This window comes from Hydra vulgaris, chromosome 14, assembly GCF_038396675.1.
Source record: "Hydra vulgaris chromosome 14, alternate assembly HydraT2T_AEP".
Classification (NCBI taxonomy): domain Eukaryota; kingdom Metazoa; phylum Cnidaria; class Hydrozoa; order Anthoathecata; family Hydridae; genus Hydra; species Hydra vulgaris.
The window spans coordinates 38967907-38994498 of record NC_088933.1 but is presented as its reverse complement, the minus strand read 5'-3'; the positions used below and the strand labels follow the sequence as shown (position 1 = coordinate 38994498).

Sequence of the window (26592 nt, the reverse complement as noted above, 5' to 3'; positions counted from 1 at the left end):
ACCGTACAAGAGAGGTGGAATAACAGATTTGCCCTTATTACTGATGCTGTAAAAGATTCTTCAGAAGTCACAAGAGCCTGATTTTTGTGATCAAATACGTAATTTCATGACCTGAGAATAGCCAGCTTTGGCGTTAGGCAAAACCTTTTTACAATGGTTTCTAGCAATAGTAAACTGACGTCAGTTTTCTGGAGAATTGTTATGCTGATAGATATGGAAGTAACGGTTTCTATTGGAAATTGCAGCAGCACAATGTGAGGAAAATCATGGAGAATAGTGAAGCTTAACTTGGAATCGTTCAGAGGGAATAAAATATTTCATGCCAGCCTAAATCCAAAAAGTTAGGCAAAAAGCACATTTATCAGCAGGAAGACGAAAAATTTTTACCCAAGGGCCATCACAGAGAAAATCACGTAAAGAGTCCCAGTCAGCTTTAAGGTAGTTTGAAGAGGTACGATGATAGGGGCATTCTGATGATGAAGAAGAATGAGATAATAGTTTTAAAGAGATCAAACCGTGATCAGAAGCGCAAAAGGATGAATGTGAAGAAACTGAGCACTGACTAGGATCACAAAACAAGACATAAGGCGAGTAGAGGAGGTAAATGATTCGGGTGGTCGGGAAAACGACTATTTGAGTTAGATACTGAGAAAGGCAAAAGTTATGGGCCTCAACGCTTGCAGAGTCACTGACACTAGAGCCAACCATTCAGTGTGATGAATATTAAAGTCAACAACAACAAAGATATTGGCTGATGGATTAAGAGAGAGGGCTTGGTCAATTTGATCAGAAATAACATCAAAAATAGTCTTGAAATGAAGTAGAGCAATATAGAACAAAGGAAAAGGCAAATGAAGTGAAGTGAAGTGAAAGTCAAGTTAAAAAATATATATATAAAGGCGATAGAGTGAAGTGGTACTTAACAAAAGCACATGAAAGAATAGTTGGTGGATTCAAACATGTTTTCTCGACAAATGTGTGAATTTTTACGAATGTAAATGCCCATTCCAAGCATGTGACTATTGGAGTCTTTAAGAATTAAAGGAAGATAACCACCAACACTAAGATTGTAAGATGAGACAGCCGAACTCAAATTAATCTCACAAAGAGCAAGTAGGTCTAGTGAACTTTGCAAGAAATAAGATTCAACAGAAGAAAAGTTACTTCAAAGACCTTTAATGTTAGTGAATTATAGGTTTAGAGAACTTAGTGATGACAATGGGTTTTTGTGTTTTAGAGTTTTTGGTACTTTAGTCATTTTTAAATTTGTTTAAGAACTTGACTCAAACCATGACTAGTACTCTGTACACCCTTACTATTAATAAACCCAGAGCCGTAACAAAGGGCTCAAAATGTGGTCTCGACAATGCACACCATAAATACAAACAGGGACACCATTCATGCGCAACATGGTACTTTAGTACTCTGATATTTTACAGCTGTTGGTGAAATCAGCCTCTCTGAGAGCTACCAATGAGTTCATAAAACCTGACTACCAGCCGGCCTCAGAAACATAAAACTGAGTTTTAGAGCTGTATCCTCATTAGGAGAGATATAGAATGAGTTGCCTAGTCATAAAAACAGTGATACGAGAAAAACTCATGCATTGAGTCAAGAAGATCCAGCTTTCAACATCTTAAACTGGAAACAATTTATTATTAATAGATCTGCGCCAGCCTAATAGATGAAGAAGGGGTGCGAGGCTGGTCAACAGATAGAATCTGTTTATCCCTTAATTCTTTGCCTAGGGAGCCTTATATTAGACAGTAGCCGGATGCGTTTAACATCTTCCCAAGGTAAGTATTTTAATTGAAACACCATCTCTAGCCTTTACTCAACCAAGAGCCCTAAGGCAGAGGGTATTTTAAGTTGGAGTTGGCTTCTCCTAGCCTTTGCATATCCTACGATAGCGTATCCTACGATGAAGACATAAAGCAGATTGTACTAAGGTACAAGTTACCAGTAGCAGGATAACCTGACCTTACGTGGGATAATTTTGAACATCTAAAGTGTTGATAACACACAAACTTCAGGCGGTCAGAAATTTAATGTTTTCTACTTTTGTCACATTTAATTTTAACATATAAATTGTTAGATACGTAACTTCATTTAATAGAGTCGTAAACCATAATATAAATACAAATAGCAGGAGCAAGAAGAAGACATAACTGGTCTTATCACCAAGCCCCTTAGTCTATATCGTAAATATAAGACAACAAAAATTAAAAAACGTAACAAATCTTGCCTCTGCTATTTGTATTTATATTATATAGTACTATATAATATAAAACGTTTTTCTAAAGACTTAATAATATAAAAATCATCGGAAAGAAAAAAAGAATTAGTACAAAGAAACTATATTACTAAAAAGCATGCAAGTAAATACGCATAATCTTGAAGCTTTCTTTATACAACAGCATATACCTTATTTAATTCTTATAAACCATAAGTTTATATATATATTTTTTTTTTGAAAAAAAAAAAAGAAGAAGAATTTAAGCAATAACAAGTGGCACAATCCTTTTCTAAGATCGTCAAGCCCATAATAACAAACCTCTAATTGTTAGGTAAGATTAACAGTAGCAATCATTAAAACTTCAGAAAAAGCTGAGCGCTACGTCGTTCATCAGTAGTTTTTGCTTCAATTTGTTCTTAAACTCATTAAGCGTAGAAATTGTTTTAAGTTCATTAGTTAATATTTTATTCCATAATTTCGGCCCTCCAGTAGAAATTGAAAATTCAGTCACCGCAAAATAACTTTTGGGTTGAATATAAGTGTTATTTGAAAATCTGGTTAGATATTGATTCTGATTTATTTTGAATAATGGGTAAGATACTTTAGGAGATATATTTTTATTAATTTTGAACATAAATATAAGAATTTGATAGACATTTAATTGATAGACATTCATTATATTTAAATTAACAAATAATTCTTGGGAGTGTGTATAACGGCCCACATTGGAAATGATTCTGATTGCATGCTTTTGTTTATTAAATAGTTTTTTTATTTATTTTTATTTGTACTGCACCAAGCATTATTTGCATAATTAAGATGGCAATGAATGAACGAGAAATATAAAAGCTTTAAGCAAGTTGGATTTAAAAAAGGCTTAGCTCAGGATAGCAGGCCTATGTTTCTTGAGATTGTATTTTCGAAATATTGTATGTGGTCTCTCCACGACACATTTTCATCAAGAAGTACGCCGAGAAATTTTAAAGTGGTTTTTTTTTTTATGTCCTGATTGGCAATCCAAAGTTTGGAAGTTTCAAAGGAATTTTATCTTGGTCATGAAAACAATGGAAAAAAGTATATTTTGTTTTGGTAACATTCAGAGATAACTTGTTTGCATTAAACCATTCAGTAAGATTTAATAGCTCTTTGTTTACTGACTTAAACAGAATATTTATATCATTATGTGCATGAAAAAGATTTGTGTCATCTGCAAATAAAATTGTATCTAGTTCAGTACAAGCTTTGCTTAAATCATTAATAAAAATGAGAAATAGGAATGGTCCTAATATAGATCCCTGAGGAACCCCACATGTTATGTTCATATTAGTTGTTTTACCTTCATTAAAAGAAATGTATTGTTTTCTATTTGACAAATAGCTTTTAAACCATGCAATATTTATGTTTAATACCATAGTTTTCAAATTTTGGTAGTAAAATGTAATGATCGACAGTGTCAAAAGCCTTGATCTGAGATCAATAAATACACTTAATGTATATTTATTTTCATCAAATGATAAATAAATATACATTAAGATAAAGATATCATGAACAAGATAAACAATAGCCTGATCAGTAGAGTGGCTCTTTTTAAACCCATATTGCTTACTATAGAGAATATTCTTTACATCTAAAAAGTAATACAATCTTTTATACATAATATGTTCTAATAACTTTGAAAAGCATGATAGTATGGAGATAGGCCTGTAATTGGAGACTCATCTCCTGATTTTTGGAGTCTCATCTCCTGATTTTAGTATAGGTATTACCCTTGCAACTTTAAGTTTATCGGTAAAGATTCCTTGGTTTAAAGAGAACGTAAAAATATGCAAAAGTGGAATTTTTAAATAAGGCATCGATTTAATAATTACTACATTACTACTTACATCATCAACTCCATTACCTTTATATGGTTTAAGTAAGTACATGGCATCAAGCAATTCTGTTTTTGTTAGCATATTATTGTCCATTGTATTATTAGAGTTTAGGTATGATTTGAAGCAAGTTTTACTTTTATTTATTTTTGATGCTAAACTTGGACCTGTGCTAACAAATGCATGGTTAAACGAATTAGCAATTATTGCGTCGTTAATAATTTCACAGTCATTTATAATTAGTTTTTTTGGTAAACGACTAATATTCATATCTTTTTTTACCTATAACCTCTTTTTATTATGTTCCAAGTTTTTTGTACATCATTTTTGTATTTTGGTAATTGGTTACTATAGTAAAACTTTTTTAAGCGCTTTACAATCGTCACAAAATGACGATTATAGTTTTTATAGTTTGTTTAATTTTTTAAAAGTTCTTTTTTTAATGAACTTCTCATTCAAACGTTGCTTTTTTTTTCAAAGATTTCATGATTATGGGTGTTATCCAGGGATTTTGAAGAGTTTTTGTTTTAATAAATTTAGTTGTTATTGGGAATGCTTTATTGTAGTGACATTCAAATGTATGATAAAATTTATCATAAGCTTCATTAACATTTTTTGTTTTCAAAACAGATTCCCAGTTTGTAGTCCATAAAAGGCTAATAAATGTCACAAGAGAAGCGTTCTTAATTACTCATTTTTTAGTTTTTACTTTTTTAGAAGGTTGATTTGACGATTTTTGTGTTGTTTTAAAACCGAAAAATGATCAGATATGTCTGTAATAAATATTCCAGTTTCAATTTTTATGTTTTTGAAATTATTAATTACAATTTGATCAATTAAAGTAGCAGTATTTTTTGTAATTTGAGTAGGTTTATTTTTAGTTGGAATAAATCCATTTTTAAGCATAATATTGAAAAAAGTTCTAACGCCTTTGTTTTTTTGTATTCAAGTAAATCTAAATTCAGATTCTTTCGTAAATCTAAATTCAGATTCTTTCGCAATGCTCTGTGATAAGACCGGACTTCTTGAGACACCCAAAATAATTAATTAAAAAAAAAATAGTAAAAATAATATAAATCTGCTCAATGGTAGATTGAGTCATAGGAAGTTCTGTAATGATTTTTCATGCTTTGATAATAGTAGGGAAAAGATTAATTCTCTTCAAAACAATCTTGAACTTTGATGTTTCTTGTTTACTTAGTAGATATTGTGCAAATTATGGAAGGCTATAAAGAATATGTTTATTTATTTTTTTCTACGGCCCTATTTTTTTGCTATATATTATTACTACAAGGAGAGCACAGGACTCTTCCTGAAGTAGTAGTATAATGTATTGAAATATTTTTTGATTTATTGAAATTATTGCAGGAAAAGCATCACTTTTTTTCAGATTGAGGTAATGATATCGATGAAACGGGCAACACAACGTCAAATAAGTTATCAAAAGTGCTAATTGTGAAAAGAAGAAGGTTGGATGTCTAATTGCTGCTGAGATGGGCAGTTAATTACAATAAAAATTGATGCGTTGATGCGTCAGACAGTTTTTTGTCACCCCTAATGGAAACTGCACTAACTAGTTCGATTGCTATTTGTCATTAATTAGCTTGGATGCAAACTACAGGGATGGATCAAGTATTTTTTGATGTTTGAGATAACTAACCAGACAGTAGCGGGTCATGAAAAGTTTAAAAGCGAAAAGATATTTTAGCAAATTTTTTCTTTATTCTTTTTTTTTTAACAAAACAGCTTGGTTTTTATTTTCGTTTTAAAACGTTGCATCAAATTAAATTTTAAAAAATAATTTAGATTAATATTTTTAAATTTAATATTTACCAATTTTATATTATTATTTTACTACTTATATTAAAATATGTATTAAACTCGTTTTTATTAAAAAAACTTTTCTAATTGTTAATCAATCTTAATAGAAAACAGTAAATTTTTCGCTCTAACGAAATTGAACCAACAAGACATGGAGCAAACTCCAAACATTTGTAAATTTGTATTTATTTCAAATGGTACTTTGCAAAAAATTGCTAAGGTTGAAGCCTGGAAACAAAAATTACCCAAAATTTAGATAGTTACTGCCTCTAAAGGGCAGTAGTTACCTAATTTAGGTAACAACTGACAGGACAGAAGTTAAAGACATAGAACAAAAATTGCTTCTCAAACATCAAAAAATGTTGCATCCGCCACTGAAGTGATATTTTAGTTACTTGGTTCAAGCACTTTGTAAAACATGCAAGCACTTTGTAAAACGTGCATGAACTTTTTTTTGTCTTCAACCACGTTGTAGCCGTAGACTTTAATGTTAGATGTTTAACATCTAACGTAAAAGTCTGCATGCGTAAAAGCAACATGTTGCTTGCATGAAGCCTCTGATGATTATGCACAGAGGAATGAAAAATTTGCTGTAAAATCATCTTGGAATAGTTATAATAGTTTGTCAAATTGCAAACTTGTTTAAAAATAGAAGGTTTTTTTTTAGTTTTAAGTAATTTTGCCTTCAGAGCGTAGTTCAAGGGGGAAGTACTCCATAAATTAATGAAAATTGAAATTAAAATTTTTGTTTGTTTCGGAAACAAAATTATGGAGAACACAATGGAATAAAGAAACTTTGTAACCCATGTTAGGAAAACGGAGTAATCTCGTTCTTTTGAATTATACTTATCAAGTTTTTTTTTATAGCTGTCTTGCTTGCAGGATTTTTTGAACGAAAAGTGAACCCGCTTTTTTTGTTTAAAAATTTAATCCACCGTTTGTAAAAAGGGCAAAAGTTTATATAAAGAATGTTGTAAGTTGTTTCTAATTAGGGCAAAAGCGGCTTCACCTTTCGAATCGAAGATAGACATCTTCTATATATAATATATAGTTGGGTACAGGAAATAGCAATTTGACAGTTGGAATGTATGTAATTCTTCGGAAAAGTTACCACAAGTAGGAGAGAATTGCGAGTTGACCTGGACAAAAATAGTATAAAGCTGAAACTTTGCACAGAGTAAGACAGTCTCTGGATGAGCGTAAAAAAAAGCCTCGTTGATTACGCTACGGGAACATCCCTTTTGGGGCAATTTGGGGCAAAAAATAGGCTAATTTTGACAACACCAAAATATCATCAATTATATATCGTTGAATCGAGAATTTTATGCTGATCAATATTTATATAAAAATTATGACTTGAAAACAATTATTTTTTAAGTTATTTACGTTTGAAAAGCGTAAAAGCGTTAAAAGTGAATGCCGCGAAACCTCATTCGATTTTTTGTTTTCAAAAGAAAATTTTTACTGCGAAAAACTTAATCATTTCTTTTGTTTTCATAACAAAAGTTTTCAAAACATTTTGTATGAATGAAATAATTTAGTTTTACTCCGAAAAAAGGTTGCGTTTTATTATATTGAAACTATTATATGGAAAAGAAAAACTTACAAGTTAAACGTTACGTGTAGTAAAAGTTTTTACATTTGAAAAAAAAAAGAATGCTGTTTGTGTATTGTGCAAGCTTGGGTTTGACAAAGAAATTTATGTCAAAGTATATGGAAAAGGTCTCAAAACATTGATTTGATTAAGCGAAGAACGGAGTATGAATGAACTATGTAGGTTAAAATTTGTTTAAATATACAATCTTATAAAAAAGATTTTTCGCGCAGTTTGTTAAATTAATTAATTAGTTAAGTTAAATTAATAGTTCATTAATTTTCCGATTCATTTCAAATTAGGGGCTGCCCATTATTTACGTCAACAAAATAGGGAGGTAGTGGGTCTGAACTTTTTTGACAATTGTGACATTGGGGAGGGGGAGGTCAAGTAAAGTTGACATCAACAATGTTTTGTTTTGTTTTTTTCAATTTTAATACTCAAAAAACGTAAAATTAGGTTAAGTTTTAATTTTAAACTCAATTGTAACGTAGCTATAATTTAAGAAAGATTTTTGCATATTTTCAGTTTGCTTAGAGACCAGTTCCGACAGAACACGCATAACAGTACAACAGTACTAGTCCATCATAGCTGTAGAAGAAAGTTTGTGGGTAGTCGTAAAGATCGATTATTATCTGTTCCAAGAAAGAAACTACGATCCTCATTTGAAGAGGTATTTGATTGGAAATCAAAATGTTGTCTTTGTACTAAAAAGGTAGATCACAAACATTCCCTGATTTCTAAAGTTAAGACCATACCATTGATTAAAAAAATGATTGAACGTTCATTGAATCGAGAGGATGATTGGGGAAATGCTGTACATTCTCGTTTGATGTCTTGTTATGATCTTGTAGCGGAAGAAGCTATTCATCATATTTCGTGTATGAACAACTTCAGGCTTAAAACTAAAAGCGATTACCAACGTGGACGCCCATTAGATCTCATTATGTTTGAAAATTTTGAGAAACTCTGTTTCTGGTTAGAAGAAGAAACTGACTGCGATCTTTATAATCTTTCAGATGTGCACATTAAAATGAAAGAACTTAGTAATGATTATCCGTGTTATTCGACGAAATCTTTAAAACGAAAATACTTGAACATTATCTTGATCATATTTTTTTGGAGAACTCTCTGGTCAATCTAATTTAGTTTGTTTCAGAGGTATGGCTTCTTTTGTTATATCGAAATTTCAAAAAAAGAAAGATCACACTAAAAATGATATTATTTCTGCCGCTGCAAGTATAATTAAAAGCGAAATTAGAGAAATGAATGTCGATAAATCTGTATATCCGTCACTAGAGGATATGGGTGATATTGAATATGGACTCAAATGGGTTCTAAAGAGTTTACAGCTATTTCTAAACCATTTAATCTCAGTTAAGCTTCAACAAATTATTTTAGGACAATGCATTACTCAAGCTTCGCGACCAAGATCTATGTGATGGCACCAATTCAATTTGGAATTGGAGTAGATATCGATAAATCTTTTGAAACAAAATGGCTTGTGGATCACCTTTACAAATTTGGATTTTCAATTTCCTCCGATGAAGTTAAGTTGTTCAAGTTATCTGCTGCAGTTACTAGAGTAAATGCCGCGCAAGAACAAGTGCCGCACTTCCTACATTGGGTCGCTGATAATGTAGATCACAACATTCAAACAAACCGGAAAAGGAACGTTTCACGGAATGGGTTTAATATCAATATGTTCATCTTCTAAATGCAATTATGAAAGCATAACACGTTTGGAACACAAGTCTATTAAAAATTTATCTGATATGTCTTTTAAAATAACGCCTTATCACGGATCAAGCTATCAGGGTTTATTAAAGGTAAGTTTTAAACCAATAAAAGATATTGTATCTGAAGTATTCCGTGCGCCCGAAATGAATCTTGATCTTATTTGGCATGTGGCATGGTTTTTTAGTTCAAGAAATAATCCTCGCCCAAACTGGTCAGGTTATATGATGCATACTACATCACAATCAAAAACAGTTTATGAAAAACCATCCATAAAATTTTTACCTATTATTGACTTAAATTCTTCAGATGAAACATGCATATATTCTACACTATTGTTCATTACTGATGAAGCCAATAAATATAAAATAGTTACTCCCTGCGTTACGTTTAATCAGCCATTATGGCAGAAAGCGTTTGGTGTTATAAAAGATCAGAACCTCAATACAGTATGTCGACTCGGAGGGTTTCACACAATGATGAGCTTTCTCGGAAGCATTGGAAAACTAATGGCAGTGACTGGCCTGGAAGAAGTTTTAGAACAAGTTTACTCTGAAGATACAGTAAAACATATGCTTAAAGGAAAACCTTTTGCAAGAGCTTTATGAGGTCACATGTTGGTCCAGAGTGTATTGATGAGTCATATTATAGATATTTTAGTTGACGAATCAAAACTAGATATATCCGGACTTGAATGCACTTATAAAATCGCAATGCAAAATGGTATGAATGAGGAAGAGTTAATCAGTCTCGGTAATACAGATGCTTTCAAAAATATTGAATGTGCCATATTAACCTATACGGAAAAGAAGTCATATGAATCACGCACTGCAAAACTTTGGATCTTGTACATATACTGTATTAGTATCATAAAGGAATTTTTAGTTGCAGAGAGAACTTGTAGCTGGTACTTGCATTTTCAAACAATCTCAAAAATGCTAAACCTATTTGCCGCATCAGGGCATTCAAACTATGCCAAGTGCTCCAAGTTATATTTGCAAGAAATGCAATACCTTTCAGAAACGAATCCATGGTTACATCAACAATTCTTAGATGGTCGTCACGCAGTGCGCCAATCTGAAAGGTATTGGGCTGGCCTATCTTTTGATCTTGTAATAGAGCAGACCCTGATGCGGTCTTTAAAATGCAATGATGCTTTAACTAGAGGTAGAGGATTTGATGAAAATGTACCCAACCAATGGACAATGAGCATCTGTTATTCTGCAAGTGTTCATGAAGCAATGCATAAATTATCTGGATTTGACATCGGAGTTACGGAAAGTAATAAAGAAATGGGTATTAAAAGATTAGCATGTGATTATGAACATTGTGAATTGTTTTATGACTCGTTTTCTGTAAGAAATCCATTCAATACTGTCGATAGAAATCTATATTTATTATCTACGGGTCTTGTGTCAGTCAATGGTGAAGATCTTGTCAATTGTGACAAGGCTAAGAACATAGGTGTTCGTCTACAAACATTTCTCAACGGCCTTAAGTTCAATGAAGCAAAGTTTAAAAAGAAGAATACATTTTTTTCTTTAGATGTTTTGACCAATAGCATAAAACTAGACAAACAAACTGATTGTTGTGTCGATCCAAAACTCCTTTTTAATAGACTTGCAGCAATTGCAGAAAGAGAGGACGACGTTGAACTATATTTTGATTATGAGCTTACTCATTTATCACAATCATTATTTAAAAATAACCTAATGCTGAAAGCAAACAAATCATCTTTGCGCAAAGTGATTCTTCCTGACGACGAAATTAAAGCAAGTACAAATGTCAGTTTGTGCAAATATGTCCTTGATGGAGGTTCCTTACTCCACAGAGTTCTTTAGAACAAAGGTATGAGGCTTGTAGAAATTTTTGAGTCCTACATCAGCTATATAAGAAAAAATTATGCCACCACTTATATTATATTTGATGGTTATGATAAGAAATCTTCGATTAAATCTAATGAACACATCAGAAGAAAATGCAAAGGTTCTTCCCAAAATCTTGTTATAAGAGAAAATAATCAGGTTCCGTACTCACAAGAGCGTTTTCTATCGAATTCACACAACAAGGCACAATTAATTTTACTTTTGTCAGATTACCTTAAACGAGATGGATATGAAGTATATATTTGTAAAGAGGATGCTGAAACAAAAACTGTCTCTAAATCGTTGGAAGTTGCAAAGGAAATTTCACCATGCATTGTTGTTGCTGATGATACTGATATAGCAGTTATGCTAATGTATCATTGGAAAGATGAATTAAATGAGAAGAAAGAAAGAAAAAACTTTGGAGTATTAAAGACGCTCAATCTCGAGTAATGGATTTTAAAGAACATCTGTTATTTGTTCACGCATGGTCAGGATGTGACTCGACATCTTCAATACTGGGAAAAGGAAAACCTAGTTTTTTAAAATTACTGCAAAAATCCAATAATATACAATCAGTATCTGAAATTATTTCGGATTACTGAGCAACCAAAAAAGAAGTTGGAGAATCTGCAGTAAGGGCTTTCATTGAACTTTTTGGTGGAAATGCAGAATCTTCGTTAAGGAAAATGCGGTTGATATTTGAAAGTTTAATTATAATTTTGTGGATTTAAGTCACTCATTTAGATTTAGAAAGTGTCATATTTTCATAGTATTTTTCTTAGGTAATTATTAAGCCAGAAAAGTTACCGCCCACAGACCGTGCTGCTTATTTTCATAATCTTAGAGTTCACCTACAAGTTGTTGAATAGAAAATGCCAGATGAATCTTTCAACTTGGATCCTAAAGAATGGGGATGGAAGTTAGATAATGGTTGTCTTCTTCCAATACCAACAGACAAAGATGTGGCACCACCCAATATATTAAAAGTGATTCGCTGCGATTGTAAAACTTCGTCAAGAAATATGTGCGGAACTAATATGTGCTCTTGCAGGAAAAACGGATTAAAATGCATGTCTGCATGCGGTGGCTGTCATGGGCAAGACTACAGTAATAAAACGGTAAATTTTATTTTTTAAATATACACATAATCTTTAAATATTTTTGTTTTTTTTGGAATACAAATAACTTGCATTTTTAGGATTTTGAAATTGAAGAAGATTCAAGTGATGAAATTGAAAACGAGAGAAATTTATTTGATGATTTGTTTTGAGAAAAGTAAGATATCGGACATCTAATTTTAAAGAAATTTGCATTCAAGTCTTAAAGTTATTTTAAAAGAATATATTATTTTCTAGTTTTTTTTCATTTAAAATTGCGCACAGACAAAAGTTATATTATTATGTTTTGAAAACGAAAAATATAACATTTTAACGATTTTACACTTTTCAAACGTAAATAACTTAAAAAATATTTTTTTTCAAGTAATAGTTTTTATATAAATATTGATCAGCATAAAACTTTCGATCCAACGATATAAAGTTTATGGTACTTTGGTGCTGTCAAAATTGCCCCTTTTTGTACCCCAAATGGGATGTTCCCGTGGCGCAATCAACGGGGCTTTTTTCTACGCTCATCCAGACACTGTCTACTTTCTCTCTGCAAAATCTCAGCTTTATACCATTTTTGTCCTACCCTATTTTTCGCTAATTCTCTCCTACTACACCGGCATTAACTGTTTTTTGGTTATTTTTTCAATACTTTTTTGGTATTACTTTCAAAATAATTTTATTTTGAAATATAAAATTTAGACATTGTTTTAAATCAATTTTACTTTTGGGCTCCAAGCTCAAAAGGATGGATGATGATTTACTAATCACTCGCTAGTACTTAGACTAGGTAAAAATAGAGGCAGTATTACTACTTCGCTTTCATTATTTTAAGATAACAGAAATTTAAAAAAAAAACCCACCCATTCTTATAACAATATTAGCGTTTTTGGCGTGAACAACTTAAAATAAAAAAAAATTAAAATAATTTATTTTTTTAACGCACACCGTTAATAAAGACATTTTTTAAACGTTAATTTTTTAGTTGTTCCACTGAATAAAAAAATTCACTTATATCTTCTAGCAATTATAAAAACTAAGTGTTTTACTAAGGTACTTTACATAAAATTGTAAAACCATTGACATTTTATTCCATAATTTGACTTCTCCACGAATTACCCATCCACCAAACAAGAAGGGCAACAACAACAGCAAGGAATTCGGTCTGCACAAATAAACCCTCTCGAGAGACACCCTAAAATAAAATACAAGTAAAAATAACTACAACATAAAACAACATTCGTACCAAAGTTTGAATAAAAACATACGGGATGATAAACTTCCACTTTAAGAAGAGCTTCAACTTTATCTGTTCCTTCGTTATTACGTTCAGCCTAAATTATTTAGCAAATTTAAAAATAACATAAATTTATGTAAGATAACGTAAGAAAAAGCACCACTCTTTTATCTATTCTAAAAAAATTAAAATTAGCTTTTGGGCCAATTTAAATTTTCCAAAACAGAAAAAAGAGACGGTGACATTAATTATATAACCTTATAATCAACAAATATTAGTGAAGACAAAATTAAACAGAGAACATTCAAGGCTATTAAATTGGTTAGTTGAGAAAATTTGAGTACATGAAATGCTGCTATAATGTGTCAACAACTTCAGATAATTAGTGTCAATCTTCCTGCACCAACTCCACCAGCAATCCATAAATAAGTCATCAGAGAAAGTAAAAAATTACAAAATAATCAGAGAAAAGAACTTTAGGTTGAGAACCAATGTTTGCATTTTGATGGGAAAAAGGTTGCTACAGTAAAATATCAAATAGTAGTTAAAAGAATGATAAAAGACTGGTTAAGCTAAATTCAATAACATTGAAAAATTGAAACTGAGAGACAATTTTTGAAGGACTTCAAGAACATTTGAATATGATTAATGGGATTTAAAAAAATAATTGTGACCAACACTACAAATGTTAACACTGTGAAAATAAGAGACAAAATTGACTATTTTGCTGACATGATGCCAACATCTAACCTCTAAGGTTGGCAATAAATACATACATACATATACACACACACACACACACACACACACACACACACACACACACACACACACACACACAGAGACACACACTAAATTATTACTGTTTTGTTCTTTAAAAATATTGAGCGCTATTTTTTTTAAATTACCAAGAATTACAGCTTATGGCTGTAGGCCTTAGTAGTGAGATTTAACATTTTAAAGTAGATTTATATATTTAGTTTCTAAAAACAAAGAGTTCACATTCTTTTGAATATACCAGACCAAACAAAATAGATAAGTAATTGTGTGAACAAAGTTTAAGTAGAAATAATATTGAAATAATTAACTTAGACTACTTATTTTGTATATGCTTTTTTATAATTTATTTGGTTGATTATAGTTTTTTATGGTTTGGCTTTCTATATAAATTTTGGTTGGCTCTTTTTATTGCTATTTATTAAAACAATAATATGTTTAAAAAGCGTATTATTTTTACTTGATATTTTTAGTCAAAAACTAATCTTGAATTTTCTTTTTCTTTCTAGTGACAGTGAGTTAAGTACTTCATATTTAATGATTTTAATAGTCATACCTTTGTCACATACATATTTTGTAACATGCATATTTGCAACATACTTAAGGCTTACCTTTCTATATGCAGAGAGCCCTTCATCATTGAAGACTCTTACACTTGTTGTTCCAACAACAGCTGTTTTGTGAGGTTTTGACCAACTCACCTCAAAATGAAATTACAATAAAATAAAATTTGTGATGCAAACTGTACATGAGTATACAAAAATTTTATAAGGATAAACTTACTTGATACTGATTATTGGCATCATTGTAAGCAACTGGTACTATATGACCTGGCTCTAATTCAGCATATAAGTTTAATCGATTACTACCCTCTTTGCATTTAACAGAAAAATCAGCTATATAATCAACTTCTGTAGATAATGCTATGCTCCTAGAAGTATAGGTATGAACAACAACTGAAGGAGTAGTGCATGATTCACCTATTTTCAAAATAAAGATAATTTGACAATAAAATTGTAATTTTCACTACTTTTTAAGGCATGTTTAAAATGTAAAAAAAATAAAGTTAAAAAATGTAAATGTAAAATCAATTAGAAAACTGTAAAATGAAAGAAACTTGTATTTTTAAAAAACATAGAAATATTCTTAAAGACTTACAAAATAATTCTACCTATAATTGTGTTGGTAAAAAATTTTAAATAATCTACAAAAGTTTTTTTAGAAAAATTTTATTTTGCAAATAGTTATAAAAACAACTTAAATCTCAGGTTCAAACACAAAAATTTTAACTAAGAATTTTAGAAAGAACTAAGTATTATTCAGTTGATGCATCCACTTGATCAATCTGTTGCAAAAATATCAATTAAATATTTTTTACATTGTAAAATAACATTTCTGAAGTAAAAACAATAAAGTTTAAGTCATAAAATGCCATTCCAAGTTGTAAAATACCGAAATTCAGATGGTAAAATAACAAGATTATATCACAGTAATTATTTAACTGGGAAAATACCATGATAGATTTTATCACTATACTTTTAAGGCCATCTATAATACATAATATATAAATGTTAAATAAAAACATCAAGTTGACGAAATAATTTATTCTATAATTTATAAATTATTTTATTTTTAAACCAAAACTTTATCAAATAAAATAAATAGAAATATTTTACTACTAAATGTTGGAACCATTTTTACTTTGTCAAATTGATGTTTTCAATTTATATTTATTATTAATATTATTATTATTATTACTGCTAATATTGTAGTTGTTATTATTTTTACTTATAATATTAATGCTACTTTTATTATTACTATCATTACTATTAATATCATTATTTTGCTGTCATTATAATAATAATAACTATTATTTATTATGATTATTATGATTATTATTAAATTTAAGCATACAAATTAATAATTTAATTTTAAATAATAAACAAACATTTCTTACTTTTTACAAAAGATGCAGATAATATAACTAGAATTGATAATAACAACTGCATTTTAATTATGTTTGAAGATCAGTAAGACTTATAATACTAATTTTATTGTTGCTTTATTTCTCTCAAATATACGTATGTTATGAAAGAAGTTATTAACTGTTAAAAACGTCAAGCAAACTTTATATTTAATTTCCACATTGGTAATATATATTTTAAATTTTAGTGTGAATGACGATTATATACTTTAAGAATCAAAACGTGTAGTATTTTTGTGTGAAAACGAGACATTTTTATAAGGGCTTTTACCACGTGCGTTTGAATTTATATCAAAGTACAAAAGCTAAACAAACTAACTAAAAATTATTATACCCAAAACATAAATTTTACATTATTAACGATCTATATGTATTTCAAAGAACTACATTTTTTAAATTGCCTTGCGCTGTTAGTTAGACACATCAGAATAACTTTTTTTTATACCTTGTGATTAGATAAAATATGAATTTTATCAAGCACTTTATCAAAGTTTTTTTTATTAAATTATTTAATTTTTGAAATATTAAAGCAAAAAAAAAACAAACAACAAAAAGTAGTTTATAGATAGTGACCAAAAAAATCAATAAAAAGAAGATCATTAATATCAAAAAAAGCAAGACTAACAGCTAACAAGACTAATAACATAAAAAAAGGAAAAAGTAAATGAGCGGACATGAGAGATAATGAATGAGTGAGATAACACCATGTTTAACGATCAGAAGGATGATAGAAAATTAAAAAAAAAACGAAAGGACGTATTTAAATATTATGTTGAGACAAAAAATATGAAATCACTTGTATAGTAGCAACAAATATAAAAAGCAGCAATAATAAAAATAATTAGCAACAACACCACAAAAAAAAATAAATACAGGACTATATAAACAATACACAAATGTACACCTTAGTATAAACAATGCTCAAAAATACACGACAATATAAACAAAATATAGAAATTCACAACAGTATAAAAAATACACAACAATATAAACAATGCAAACAACGTGAATTAATAAAACTTAGAAATTGTTTTTGTTTTTTATTAAATTATTTAAGTTTTTTATTTTCGAATTACGAACATTTTTTCTTTTAACTTTGCTTTTGGTTCTGTTTGTTTAATGCTTTTCTTCAATTTATATTATTTATTGTTTTCACTTTATTATTTTTTTAATCTTCTACTAAACAATTTTTACTTGTTTTTTTTTTCCTCTTTAGTCTATTTTTTACCTTTTTTCTGTAAAAAAAAAATACTTCCTCCATTTCAAATGTCAAAGTAAGTTAAACAATGATAACTCAAATTAAACGTTGAAGAAAAAATTTACAAAATTAGTAATTCAACTAAAATTTAGGTAGTTTTACTAAAACTGAGTTATAGCAAATTCAACATCTTCAAATATGTTTTATGTTTTAATCACTACACCATCAAAGTTTATAAGTTTTTAATGCTTTGATGTGAATTAGTTTTTTAAATTAGTTATCAATTTATATATATATATATATATATATATATATATATATATATATATATATATATATATATATATATATATATATTTGTGTCTGTGTGTGTATGTGTGTGCGTGCATGTGTGTGTGTGTGTGTGTGTGTGTGTGTGTGTGTGTGTGTGTGTGTGTGTGTGTGGAAAAAAAAATAATTTAAACTGTTAATAGTTAAAATTCAAACAAAATAACAATTTTACTATTAATTTTATAATTTTTTATGTTTGTTGAGTTCTATCTTGAGTTCATTATGTGATAAGAATATGAATTTAATAGATTTTTTTGTTTACCATCTTGTTGAATAAGGATTAATTTATTATCATTCAGATGTTACATTATTTGACTTATTATCCTCATCACTTTGCACACAATTGTTAAAGAAATTTTCTGGCAGTTGACTGATTCAAGTATATCACCTTTTTTATTTTATTTTTTAATTATTTACATATACATTAAATTACAATACATTAGAGTAGCACTTTTAAATGATTAAACATTAATGCTAAAAGTTTAGCTTAACTTTGTACGCCTATTGAATTGTGTTTAATTTTTTTAGTTTTGATTCATTTGATAATTTTTTGCTTCTAATATAAGTATTTTTTTTTTATATAGATATAAGTAGATTTGCTTTTTGTATATTTACTGTCTCTTAATGACTCTTTGTTTTTAAAATAAAAATTTAATTGAGGAAACTAATCAAGTTTTATTGTTTTTTAAACAAATTATAAAAAACTAATTTAATAGACATGAATCTTTTATTTATATATACAGTGCCGGCTGGTCGTGTGTGCAATGCACACAGGCAGCTAGGGGCGGTAAATTTTTAAATCAATTGTAAATGAATAATTTTCAAAAAAAATGTTGTTCTAACAATATTTGATCATTATTTATATACATTTAAAATTACATCGATATTTCAATATTTAATATTTGATAACATTTTTCTTTTAAAGTGCCTATATAGAAAATTCCACAATACTTTTTTGCTTATCATATTTTAGTATCAATAGAATTTGCTTGTTTTAATTTGCAATTTAATTGTTTTAATTTTAATCTTAATTTTAATATTATCACATCACAATGTTATTTTCAATATTATCATAATAACTTTATTATCACAGTTATTATATTGTTATGATCAGTTGTTATTATATGTTCTTGATTTTTTTTTTTTTTTAATATCAGTAACTTAACAATTTTAAAATAAAAAGTAATGATAATTAAAATATATTAAGAATTATCTAACCTGATTTAAGTTACAAATATTATTTAGCGCAGAGAAACTTATATAACTTTTATTATCGTTAAACTTCTAGAAAATGGATAAAATAAAAAAGTTGTCAGGTTTTCAGTATTATCTAAAACGGCTAAAAAAAACAGAAAAGATGTGATAAAAACCAAACTAAACTAGATACTTTTTAAGTTTTTAAGAAACAATTTATAGCTCTAAGAATGATGCTGAATACTTTTCCATATGAAATAATTTCAAATGAAATCAGAGAACAGGAAGTTGAGATGGAGGGTAAAGAATTGAGCCAAAACAGAGTATCTAGCAAAATTAAGGAGCCATCGGAAGCCAACTTCAAAACACTGTTTCTGCAAATTTAATTGTGTGCTCTCTTTTTTGTACAAATATTGAAGAAATTTCTGATTGGCCTCAAACTCTTACAAACCATAATATTCAAGAAATAGTTATAAAGGGTCATGTAAACTGTCAATCAAACAGCTATCCATGAAATTATGAGAATTATTGGTTCAGCAAATATCACATAACTTAACAAGGTATGAAGTTAGTGTTAATCATTTTTAAAGCTTTAACAAATCAATTGAATTGAAAAGAAGACTTTGAAATTCAAAAACTTTTGATTGTTTAATGAAGAAGCAATTTTCAGGTGAAATTGATTGATAGAATATTTTAAAAAGTAGGGGTGTCCCAGATAATATTTTTTCATTATCTGACCAAATATCAAATACCCGGATATTTAAAAATTATCTTGCCAGATAATGTAATTCAAGTCCTAAAATATATAATTTATTAATGCATAATATTGTTGTGATAAACCTTCAAAATGGAGAGTTTTGTTTGGAAGCTTTCTAAAGTTAGTGATAGCTGTGATATCACTTAAATTTGCATTCCATGTGGAAAGCAGATTAGTAAGGGATTTAATAAATCTGGTTAGAAGTCATTTTCCACAACTCCACTGCATAATCATCCAAAAAAAATTTATTGTAAATGGTATGAAGCAGGAAAAAAAGTTAATATTGAATCTTCTTCAGCTGCACAAGGAAGTTTAAAATATATTGAATTCTGATCAAGTCTTTTTTGTAAAAGCTACTCAAAGAGTTGATGTTTTCTTTAATCATTCAATTATAGAAAAAATTAGTGATGTTTTAAATTATTGGAAACATGAAGAGAAGTTTCATCTGCTAAAAGAATTAGCACTTAAGCTACTAGCACCACCTGCATCTGCTGTATTTTTGGAAGATTTTTTTCATTATTTATAAGAAAAAGCGATCAAGGCTACCTCAACATGGAGAACTATCAATTTTTCCACATTGAGATAAAGAAACATAAGTTAGTGATAAACTGATGTATTTGTTGCGCACATAATTTTAGCAGTATTTTAATAATAATAATAACAAAATTGAGTATAAACCATTAACATTAGATTAATTTGCAATCCTTTAAGTCGTCCGTCAATCGTTATCTTGCTCTACAATCTTCATCTTTTCTCTTCCAGTAACTTCCAACTTTAATTAGTGGTTGCTTGCAGCCTTGTTGGAACCGAATTTAAAAATATAACATTTCTAGATTTCTTTCAATTTTCAAATGACATAAACTTGAAACATCCGGTATATAAAAAACAGAATAAAGTTTTTATCCAGCCATATATCGGATACCGAATGAAACTCATATCTGGCCGGATAGCTTATCCAGGACACCCCTACTAAATAGGCTGTTATCCATAATCATTATGGAATTAGATGACTCTCTAAAATGTCATGTTTTGTGATTGCATCACAAAACACGGCTTTTAAAGGATTTTTTTTGGTTTCATTGAATGAAAATAAACTTCCACTTAATGATATGAGAGGTCAGGCATACGATAATTGTGCAATGTGTGAGAGGCAAAAACAAGGGCTTACAAATTAAAATTTTAGATAGAAATAACAGGCTTGGACAGTAACAGCAAAACTGACTATGCTTATATATTTTTTTCTTTAAAATTTGACCACGACTTTTTTGATGTTTTGACAATATAAAAAAACTGTTACTTTATGAATAACTTTTTTTTGTTGATCTTTTCTAAATTTTATGCAAAGGCTTTGAAAAAAAAACAAAAAAATTAATTATAATGATTGTTTAAAATAAATGCATGTATAAATTAATAAAAAATATTATACAATTTTTTTTTTTAAATAGATGTATTTTTGATGATAAATTTAAACATTTAAAACTTTTTTTCAATGTCTATCTAAAACCTTTTAAATGATTATTTTATGAAAGATTATTTTTAAGTTACTTTAAATTATGAAAAAGTTCAAAACTTTTTGTGACTAGTTGCTTAGAACGAGTGTAGAAACATTTTATATAAATTATACAAGAATATAAAATAATTTTATTTATATAAGCATGTAATTTGTTGATTAATGTAAAGTATTTTGTAATGTTTTTAATCTTATGATTTTTTAAAATCTTTTTAAAAAATATTTAATTTTTTAACAATTTTTTTATTTTGCAACTTTTTGGAAAAAAATATATATTTATACAATTTAAAAATATTATATACTAGAAGTAATTAGTTACTTAATGTAAATATATTTTGCGTAACTTTAATAAAACATTTCAAAAAATAAGTTTTGAAGTAAATTGTTTCAAAGGAAATTAAAAGTGCAACAAAAAGTAATTTTTGCTTTGAGTTTGAGTTTTTTAAATTTTATTTTGTACTTATATATTTTCTTTTTTGTAAGGAATTGTTTTTTTTCTTTCTTAGTTCTTCCTAGCTTAAGTTTAGCTTAGCGTTTCTTTTTACAGCGCATTTCTGAAATGTTTAAGTCATCAAAACATCTAAACAGTCATGGTCAAGTTGCTTAAAATAAAAATCATTTGCGTGGTCAGCAATAGCATTCGATTGTATACCATTCTTGTCTTTTTGTCTCTTGTACAGCACATTCATTTAATCTTGTTGTTGTCGGTTCTTTAAAAGTTGGATTGGAAATTATGACATTTTTTGGAATTATTCAGAGCTTTTTTTCTAGTTCCACAAAACCTTGGAGTATTTTAAAATTGAAGTGTCCATCACTAAAAGTTAAATCTTTAACTGATACAAGATGGGAAAGTCATATTAGAGCTGTGAAAGCGATCAAGGAAAACATGCAACAGATTTGCTGAACAGAGGTGCTGCATGAAATTGCCGAAAGTGATAGTGATGAAACCACCAAAGTATATCAGTAGTAAGTCAGCCAAATCTATTACTGCTAAAATGGATACTTTAGATTTCAAAATAAGTAATTTTATTTGGCATGATGCCAGACTAAAATTTGATGAGTTTCCACATGGAATTCTAATTGCTGTGAAATCGCAGCTATCGTTAATTTTAGAAAGCTTCCAAAATCAACTAAAAGAGTCAGAAAGGAAAAAGGTTTTTCAAGGAAGTTAAAGCAAAACGAGTTCCTGTTGCAAAATGAGTTCCTTGGATTCCAAATCAAAGTTCAAGAGAATTACTTTGATATACTTTTAAGTTGTGCGATTAAATCTATGAAAGAGCATTTTGAAAACTTTCAAACAACCATGTCTCCATTTAAGTTCTTATTTGAAATTCTCAATATTTAAGACATGAGTGAAGATGCATTGAGAAATAGTTGTAATTTGTTGGAAATCTTAACTGATAAAGGCAAAATGTATATAATATACTTTTTTCAATTTGGAATAACAATTTGTTCTTTAGTTAGAGTAACTGTTTTTTTATTGTGATTTGAAGAGGTATTAATATTTTCACTTTCTTTTTTTTTTTTTTTTTTTTTTGCATGAATATATAACACCTTACTTACCTTACTTAAATAGACCATTTTAAATAGTTGATATTTTTAATATAAAAATTGTATAAATTCATAAACTGCTGTTAGAGCAATTTTAAGGCTCTCAACACTATGATGATTAAAATCTTATTCATTTAAGCCAATTGTTTTTCTCTGGCCTTTTCTAAAGGTGAATAAAAATTAGAGCGGCACATTTTATTTTTTTGCATACACCAAGAAATGCCTACAAGCCGGCTTGTGAACATTCTGTATCTTTTTAAAAACATTTTTAAAAATATGATGAATTTAACTAGTTTCTTTAATTAAATTAATTGTGTTTAACATAAACTTAGTTTGGTCTTGCTACATGTTAGAGTAGTTAAGAGCCATTTTTTACCACAAACGGTAAGTTTAAGATCTTAATAATAGTTGTGTATGTATGTATATATATGTGTGTGTGTGTGTGTGTGTGTGTGTGTGTGTGTGTGTGTGTGTGTGTGTGTGTGTGTGTGTGTGTGTGAGTGTGGATAGTTTAATAAAAGTTTATCTGTTTGCATATATATAACTTTGCTTTTTGATTTAGTTATAGAATTAAGCTTTCATAAAAACTTTGAAATATTTACCTAAAGAATGAGAGTTAAGCGACTAAAGCATTGCAAAAAAATAGTCAATTTCTACAAAACAACTTTTGGATTTCGTCAGCCTTTTCAAGTTTTAGGTAGTTTTTTATAATATTAAAATAAACTAAAATTTTTTCTTTAAAACTTTCTTTATATACAAGTCATTTAATTTTTATTTTAACTATTAAATAATTTTAAAATATTCTTTCATATTGAACCATTTAAACAGAGATCGAATTAACGTAAAAAGATCTAATCGCAAAAAAAAAAATTTTTTTTCTAAATCTTTGTTCATTCTCCCCTGCATGGCGCTTTGCAGTAAAAGGGGTTACATTGTACAAACCTGTATTCTTCTGGGTTAGGGTTTACATTAGTTTTTATTTGCTATTTTTTAAGCATAGTATCTCTTATATTCAAATAATATATAATATTGTTTTTCTTTTCATAATTTAAAGCTCAAGTTGCAGTTATAATATAATGTCCAAGTAACATATTTAACACTGTAAAGATATTACTTTTAATAATTGTTTTTACTTAACATGATACTTAAAAAAGTAAAAATGCAAATATTAGAGTATTTGAACCACTTTAAACAGTTATAAAAATTATTTATGTTAATGCTGACAATAAAGCACTTTTGTTTTTTAAAGTAAATAGTTGTTATAAAAAGCTATATAAAACAATTCTGTGAAGTTGTTTTGTCAATATAGAATGCTTGTGTTGATATTAAACAATGTTGTTACATTGTTTTGCTGTTTCATATATTTTTTAACATAAAGAACAAGAAATGCATTTAAAATAAAACAAAGTAAATGAATAGAATTATTCTATTGAATAAATTAAAATTGAGGAAAACATTATGGTCATAAAACTTTAAACCTAATATTTTTGCAAAAGCATGCTTTATCTATAGACCAAAGAGTATAATCAAATCAAAAAAACAAACAAGTAAATTCAAAATAATACCAAACTTATTAAATACAACGTCCTTTCTAATTTAGTGATTCTTGATCTAGCATACTATTAAAATTTTAAGTATAATTTTTTTTTTCTTATGTTGGTTTTCATTTAATTTTTTCATTTAAATTGTTTTGCAATAAGATAAAGTGAGAAAACAAAATTTAGTTGAATTACATTTCTATAAATACATAAGTATATGCTAAAAAAATATTTTGAACAAAATTAAAATGATTTATTTTTTGAAATATAAATTTTTTTATAATTTAGTTTTTGTTTTACTTGTTTAATGTTTGTGATACAATGTTTTTAATTTATAAACTATTTCAACAAACAAAAAATAATGACATTTTATTAAAAAAATTAGCTATCAAATATGTTTACAATTTGTATAAAACTTTCTTCCTCACTTGAACTATCTTCTAATCTATTGTTATTGTAGCTAAATCTATGTTTGATTTTCAGGAATGATCCTCGTTATGTCACAGGGTATTATGGATGTTGCTGCAGTTTACATTCAATTATATTTATAATTATTGTAACAGAGTGTTCAAAATTCACAAAGTTCCTTTAATTTTTTTCAAAATTTCAAACTCAAGATTATTTGAATATATGAATTTTTGTTTGGCCTTGTTACTGTGGCCTTGTTCTTCAAGGTTCCTGTTTCGGAGTGATAGAGTTAAGAGAGGGTTGTAACCACAACTAAAGTAGCCTGTTTTCTAAAATATTAAATATGTTCATATTAATACTTTTTTTAAGATTTAATTTGTGTAATCTTTTTTTCTGGATTTTTCACTGCCACATTTAATTTTTTTATGTTTTCCTTGATTATACATTTTGAGTTTAAGTTTATGTATTTCAGAAATCAATTATATAAGCATATATTACGTTTATATTTTTTGGTAAGAAAGTGCTACACCAGGCACTTCCATGCTGAAAGAAAAGACAATTGTTTGTCCGATTATTCATCTATATTGAATTTCAATTTGTAAACACTATCTTTGAACAAGTTGACTGATTCAGCACTTATGGCGTCTAAAGGTAGCGTATTCCATAATGAATGGAATATATGCGATTAGTGAAGAAATTGAATCTTGCAGTTTTTTACCCTTTGATGTTGAAGTCGAAGATATTGTCCATGCAAATTATATTTGGAAATCTATCGTGCATAGACTTGAGGGTTCTCAAAAATGATTTGACCGATAGCTTTTGAAAGTTTAAACTGTTGAATCAGATCACCTTGAACTCTCCTTTCTTTAAGTGTAGTTAAGCCAAGATGACTTTTATATAAAGTTTGCAACTAGAACAAGTAAATCTAGTCGCCAGCAGATCACATTTAGCTGTAAATGCTTTTGAGAGGAAAGAAGTGATTGATTATATTAGAAAAAGTGTTAATGTATTAGTTATATCATTTTGAACAGATGTTCAGTGTTTTAGCAGGTAATTAAGAGAAGAAAATGGGAACAGTATGGTTGTCTTACTGCTAAATAATTTAACTGATGTAGTTTTTAACTTAGTTTAATTAATGCGGTTAATTAACTTAGTTTAATTAATGTAGTTATTAGTAAAATAATTAGTTTCATATTTAGTTTCTACTTAGTTTAGTTTATATGGTTTATTTAAGTCACTTGTTTTATATTCAGTTTATACGTAAATTAATAAATGCATTTTAGTATCGTTGTTCTTTTTGCATTTAGTTTAAGTTAATATATGGAAGTTAATATATTTAGTTTAAGTTAATATATGGAAGTTAATATATTTAGTTTAAGTTAATATATGGAAGTTAATATATTTAGTTTAAGTTAATATATGGAAGTTAATATATTTAGTTTAAGTTAATATATGGAAGTTAATATATTTAGTTTAAGTTAATATATGGAAGTTAATATATTTAGTTTAAGTTAATATATGGAAGTTAATATATTTAGTTTAAGTTAATATATGGAAGTTAATATATTTAGTTTAAGTTAATATATGGAAGTTAATATATTTAGTTTAAGTTAATATATGGAAGTTAATATATTTAGTTTAAGTTAATATATGGAAGTTAATATATTTAGTTTAAGTTAATATATGGGAGTTAATATATTTAGTTTAAGTTAATATATGGAAGTTAATATATTTAGTTTAAGTTAATATATGGAAGTTAATATATTTAGTTTAAGTTAATATATGGAAGTTAATATATTTAGTTTAAGTTAATATATGGAAGTTAATATATTTAGTTTAAGTTAATATATGGGAGTTAATATATTTAGTTTAAGT

At 28.1% G+C, this 26592-nt stretch overlaps 2 protein-coding genes across 3 annotated transcripts in view; one reads left to right on the top strand and one right to left on the bottom strand.

Moving 5' to 3' along the window:
- Positions 1 to 13142: 13142 nt before the first annotated feature.
- Positions 13143 to 16393, bottom strand: LOC100206203 (translocon-associated protein subunit delta). The gene is made up of 5 exons (XM_065818508.1): positions 16205 to 16393; positions 15031 to 15227; positions 14859 to 14948; positions 13502 to 13567; positions 13143 to 13428 (listed from the first exon to the last, which is right to left on the bottom strand). The coding sequence occupies exons 1-5, from the start codon at positions 16254 to 16256 to the stop codon at positions 13321 to 13323; spliced, it is 513 nt and encodes a 170-aa protein (XP_065674580.1). The 5' UTR covers positions 16257 to 16393; the 3' UTR covers positions 13143 to 13320.
- Positions 16394 to 18009: 1616 nt separating this feature from the next.
- LOC100214351 (rRNA-processing protein UTP23 homolog) overlaps positions 18010 to 26592 on the top strand; it is a 29294-nt gene continuing 20711 nt past the window's right edge. For both annotated transcript variants that reach the window (XM_065818537.1, XM_065818538.1), the window contains exons 1-2: positions 18010 to 18138; positions 23334 to 23468. In XM_065818537.1, coding sequence (XP_065674609.1) covers positions 23381 to 23468 — 88 coding nt within the window. In that variant the 5' untranslated portion in view covers positions 18010 to 18138; positions 23334 to 23380. The remainder of the gene's footprint in view (positions 18139 to 23333; positions 23469 to 26592) is intronic.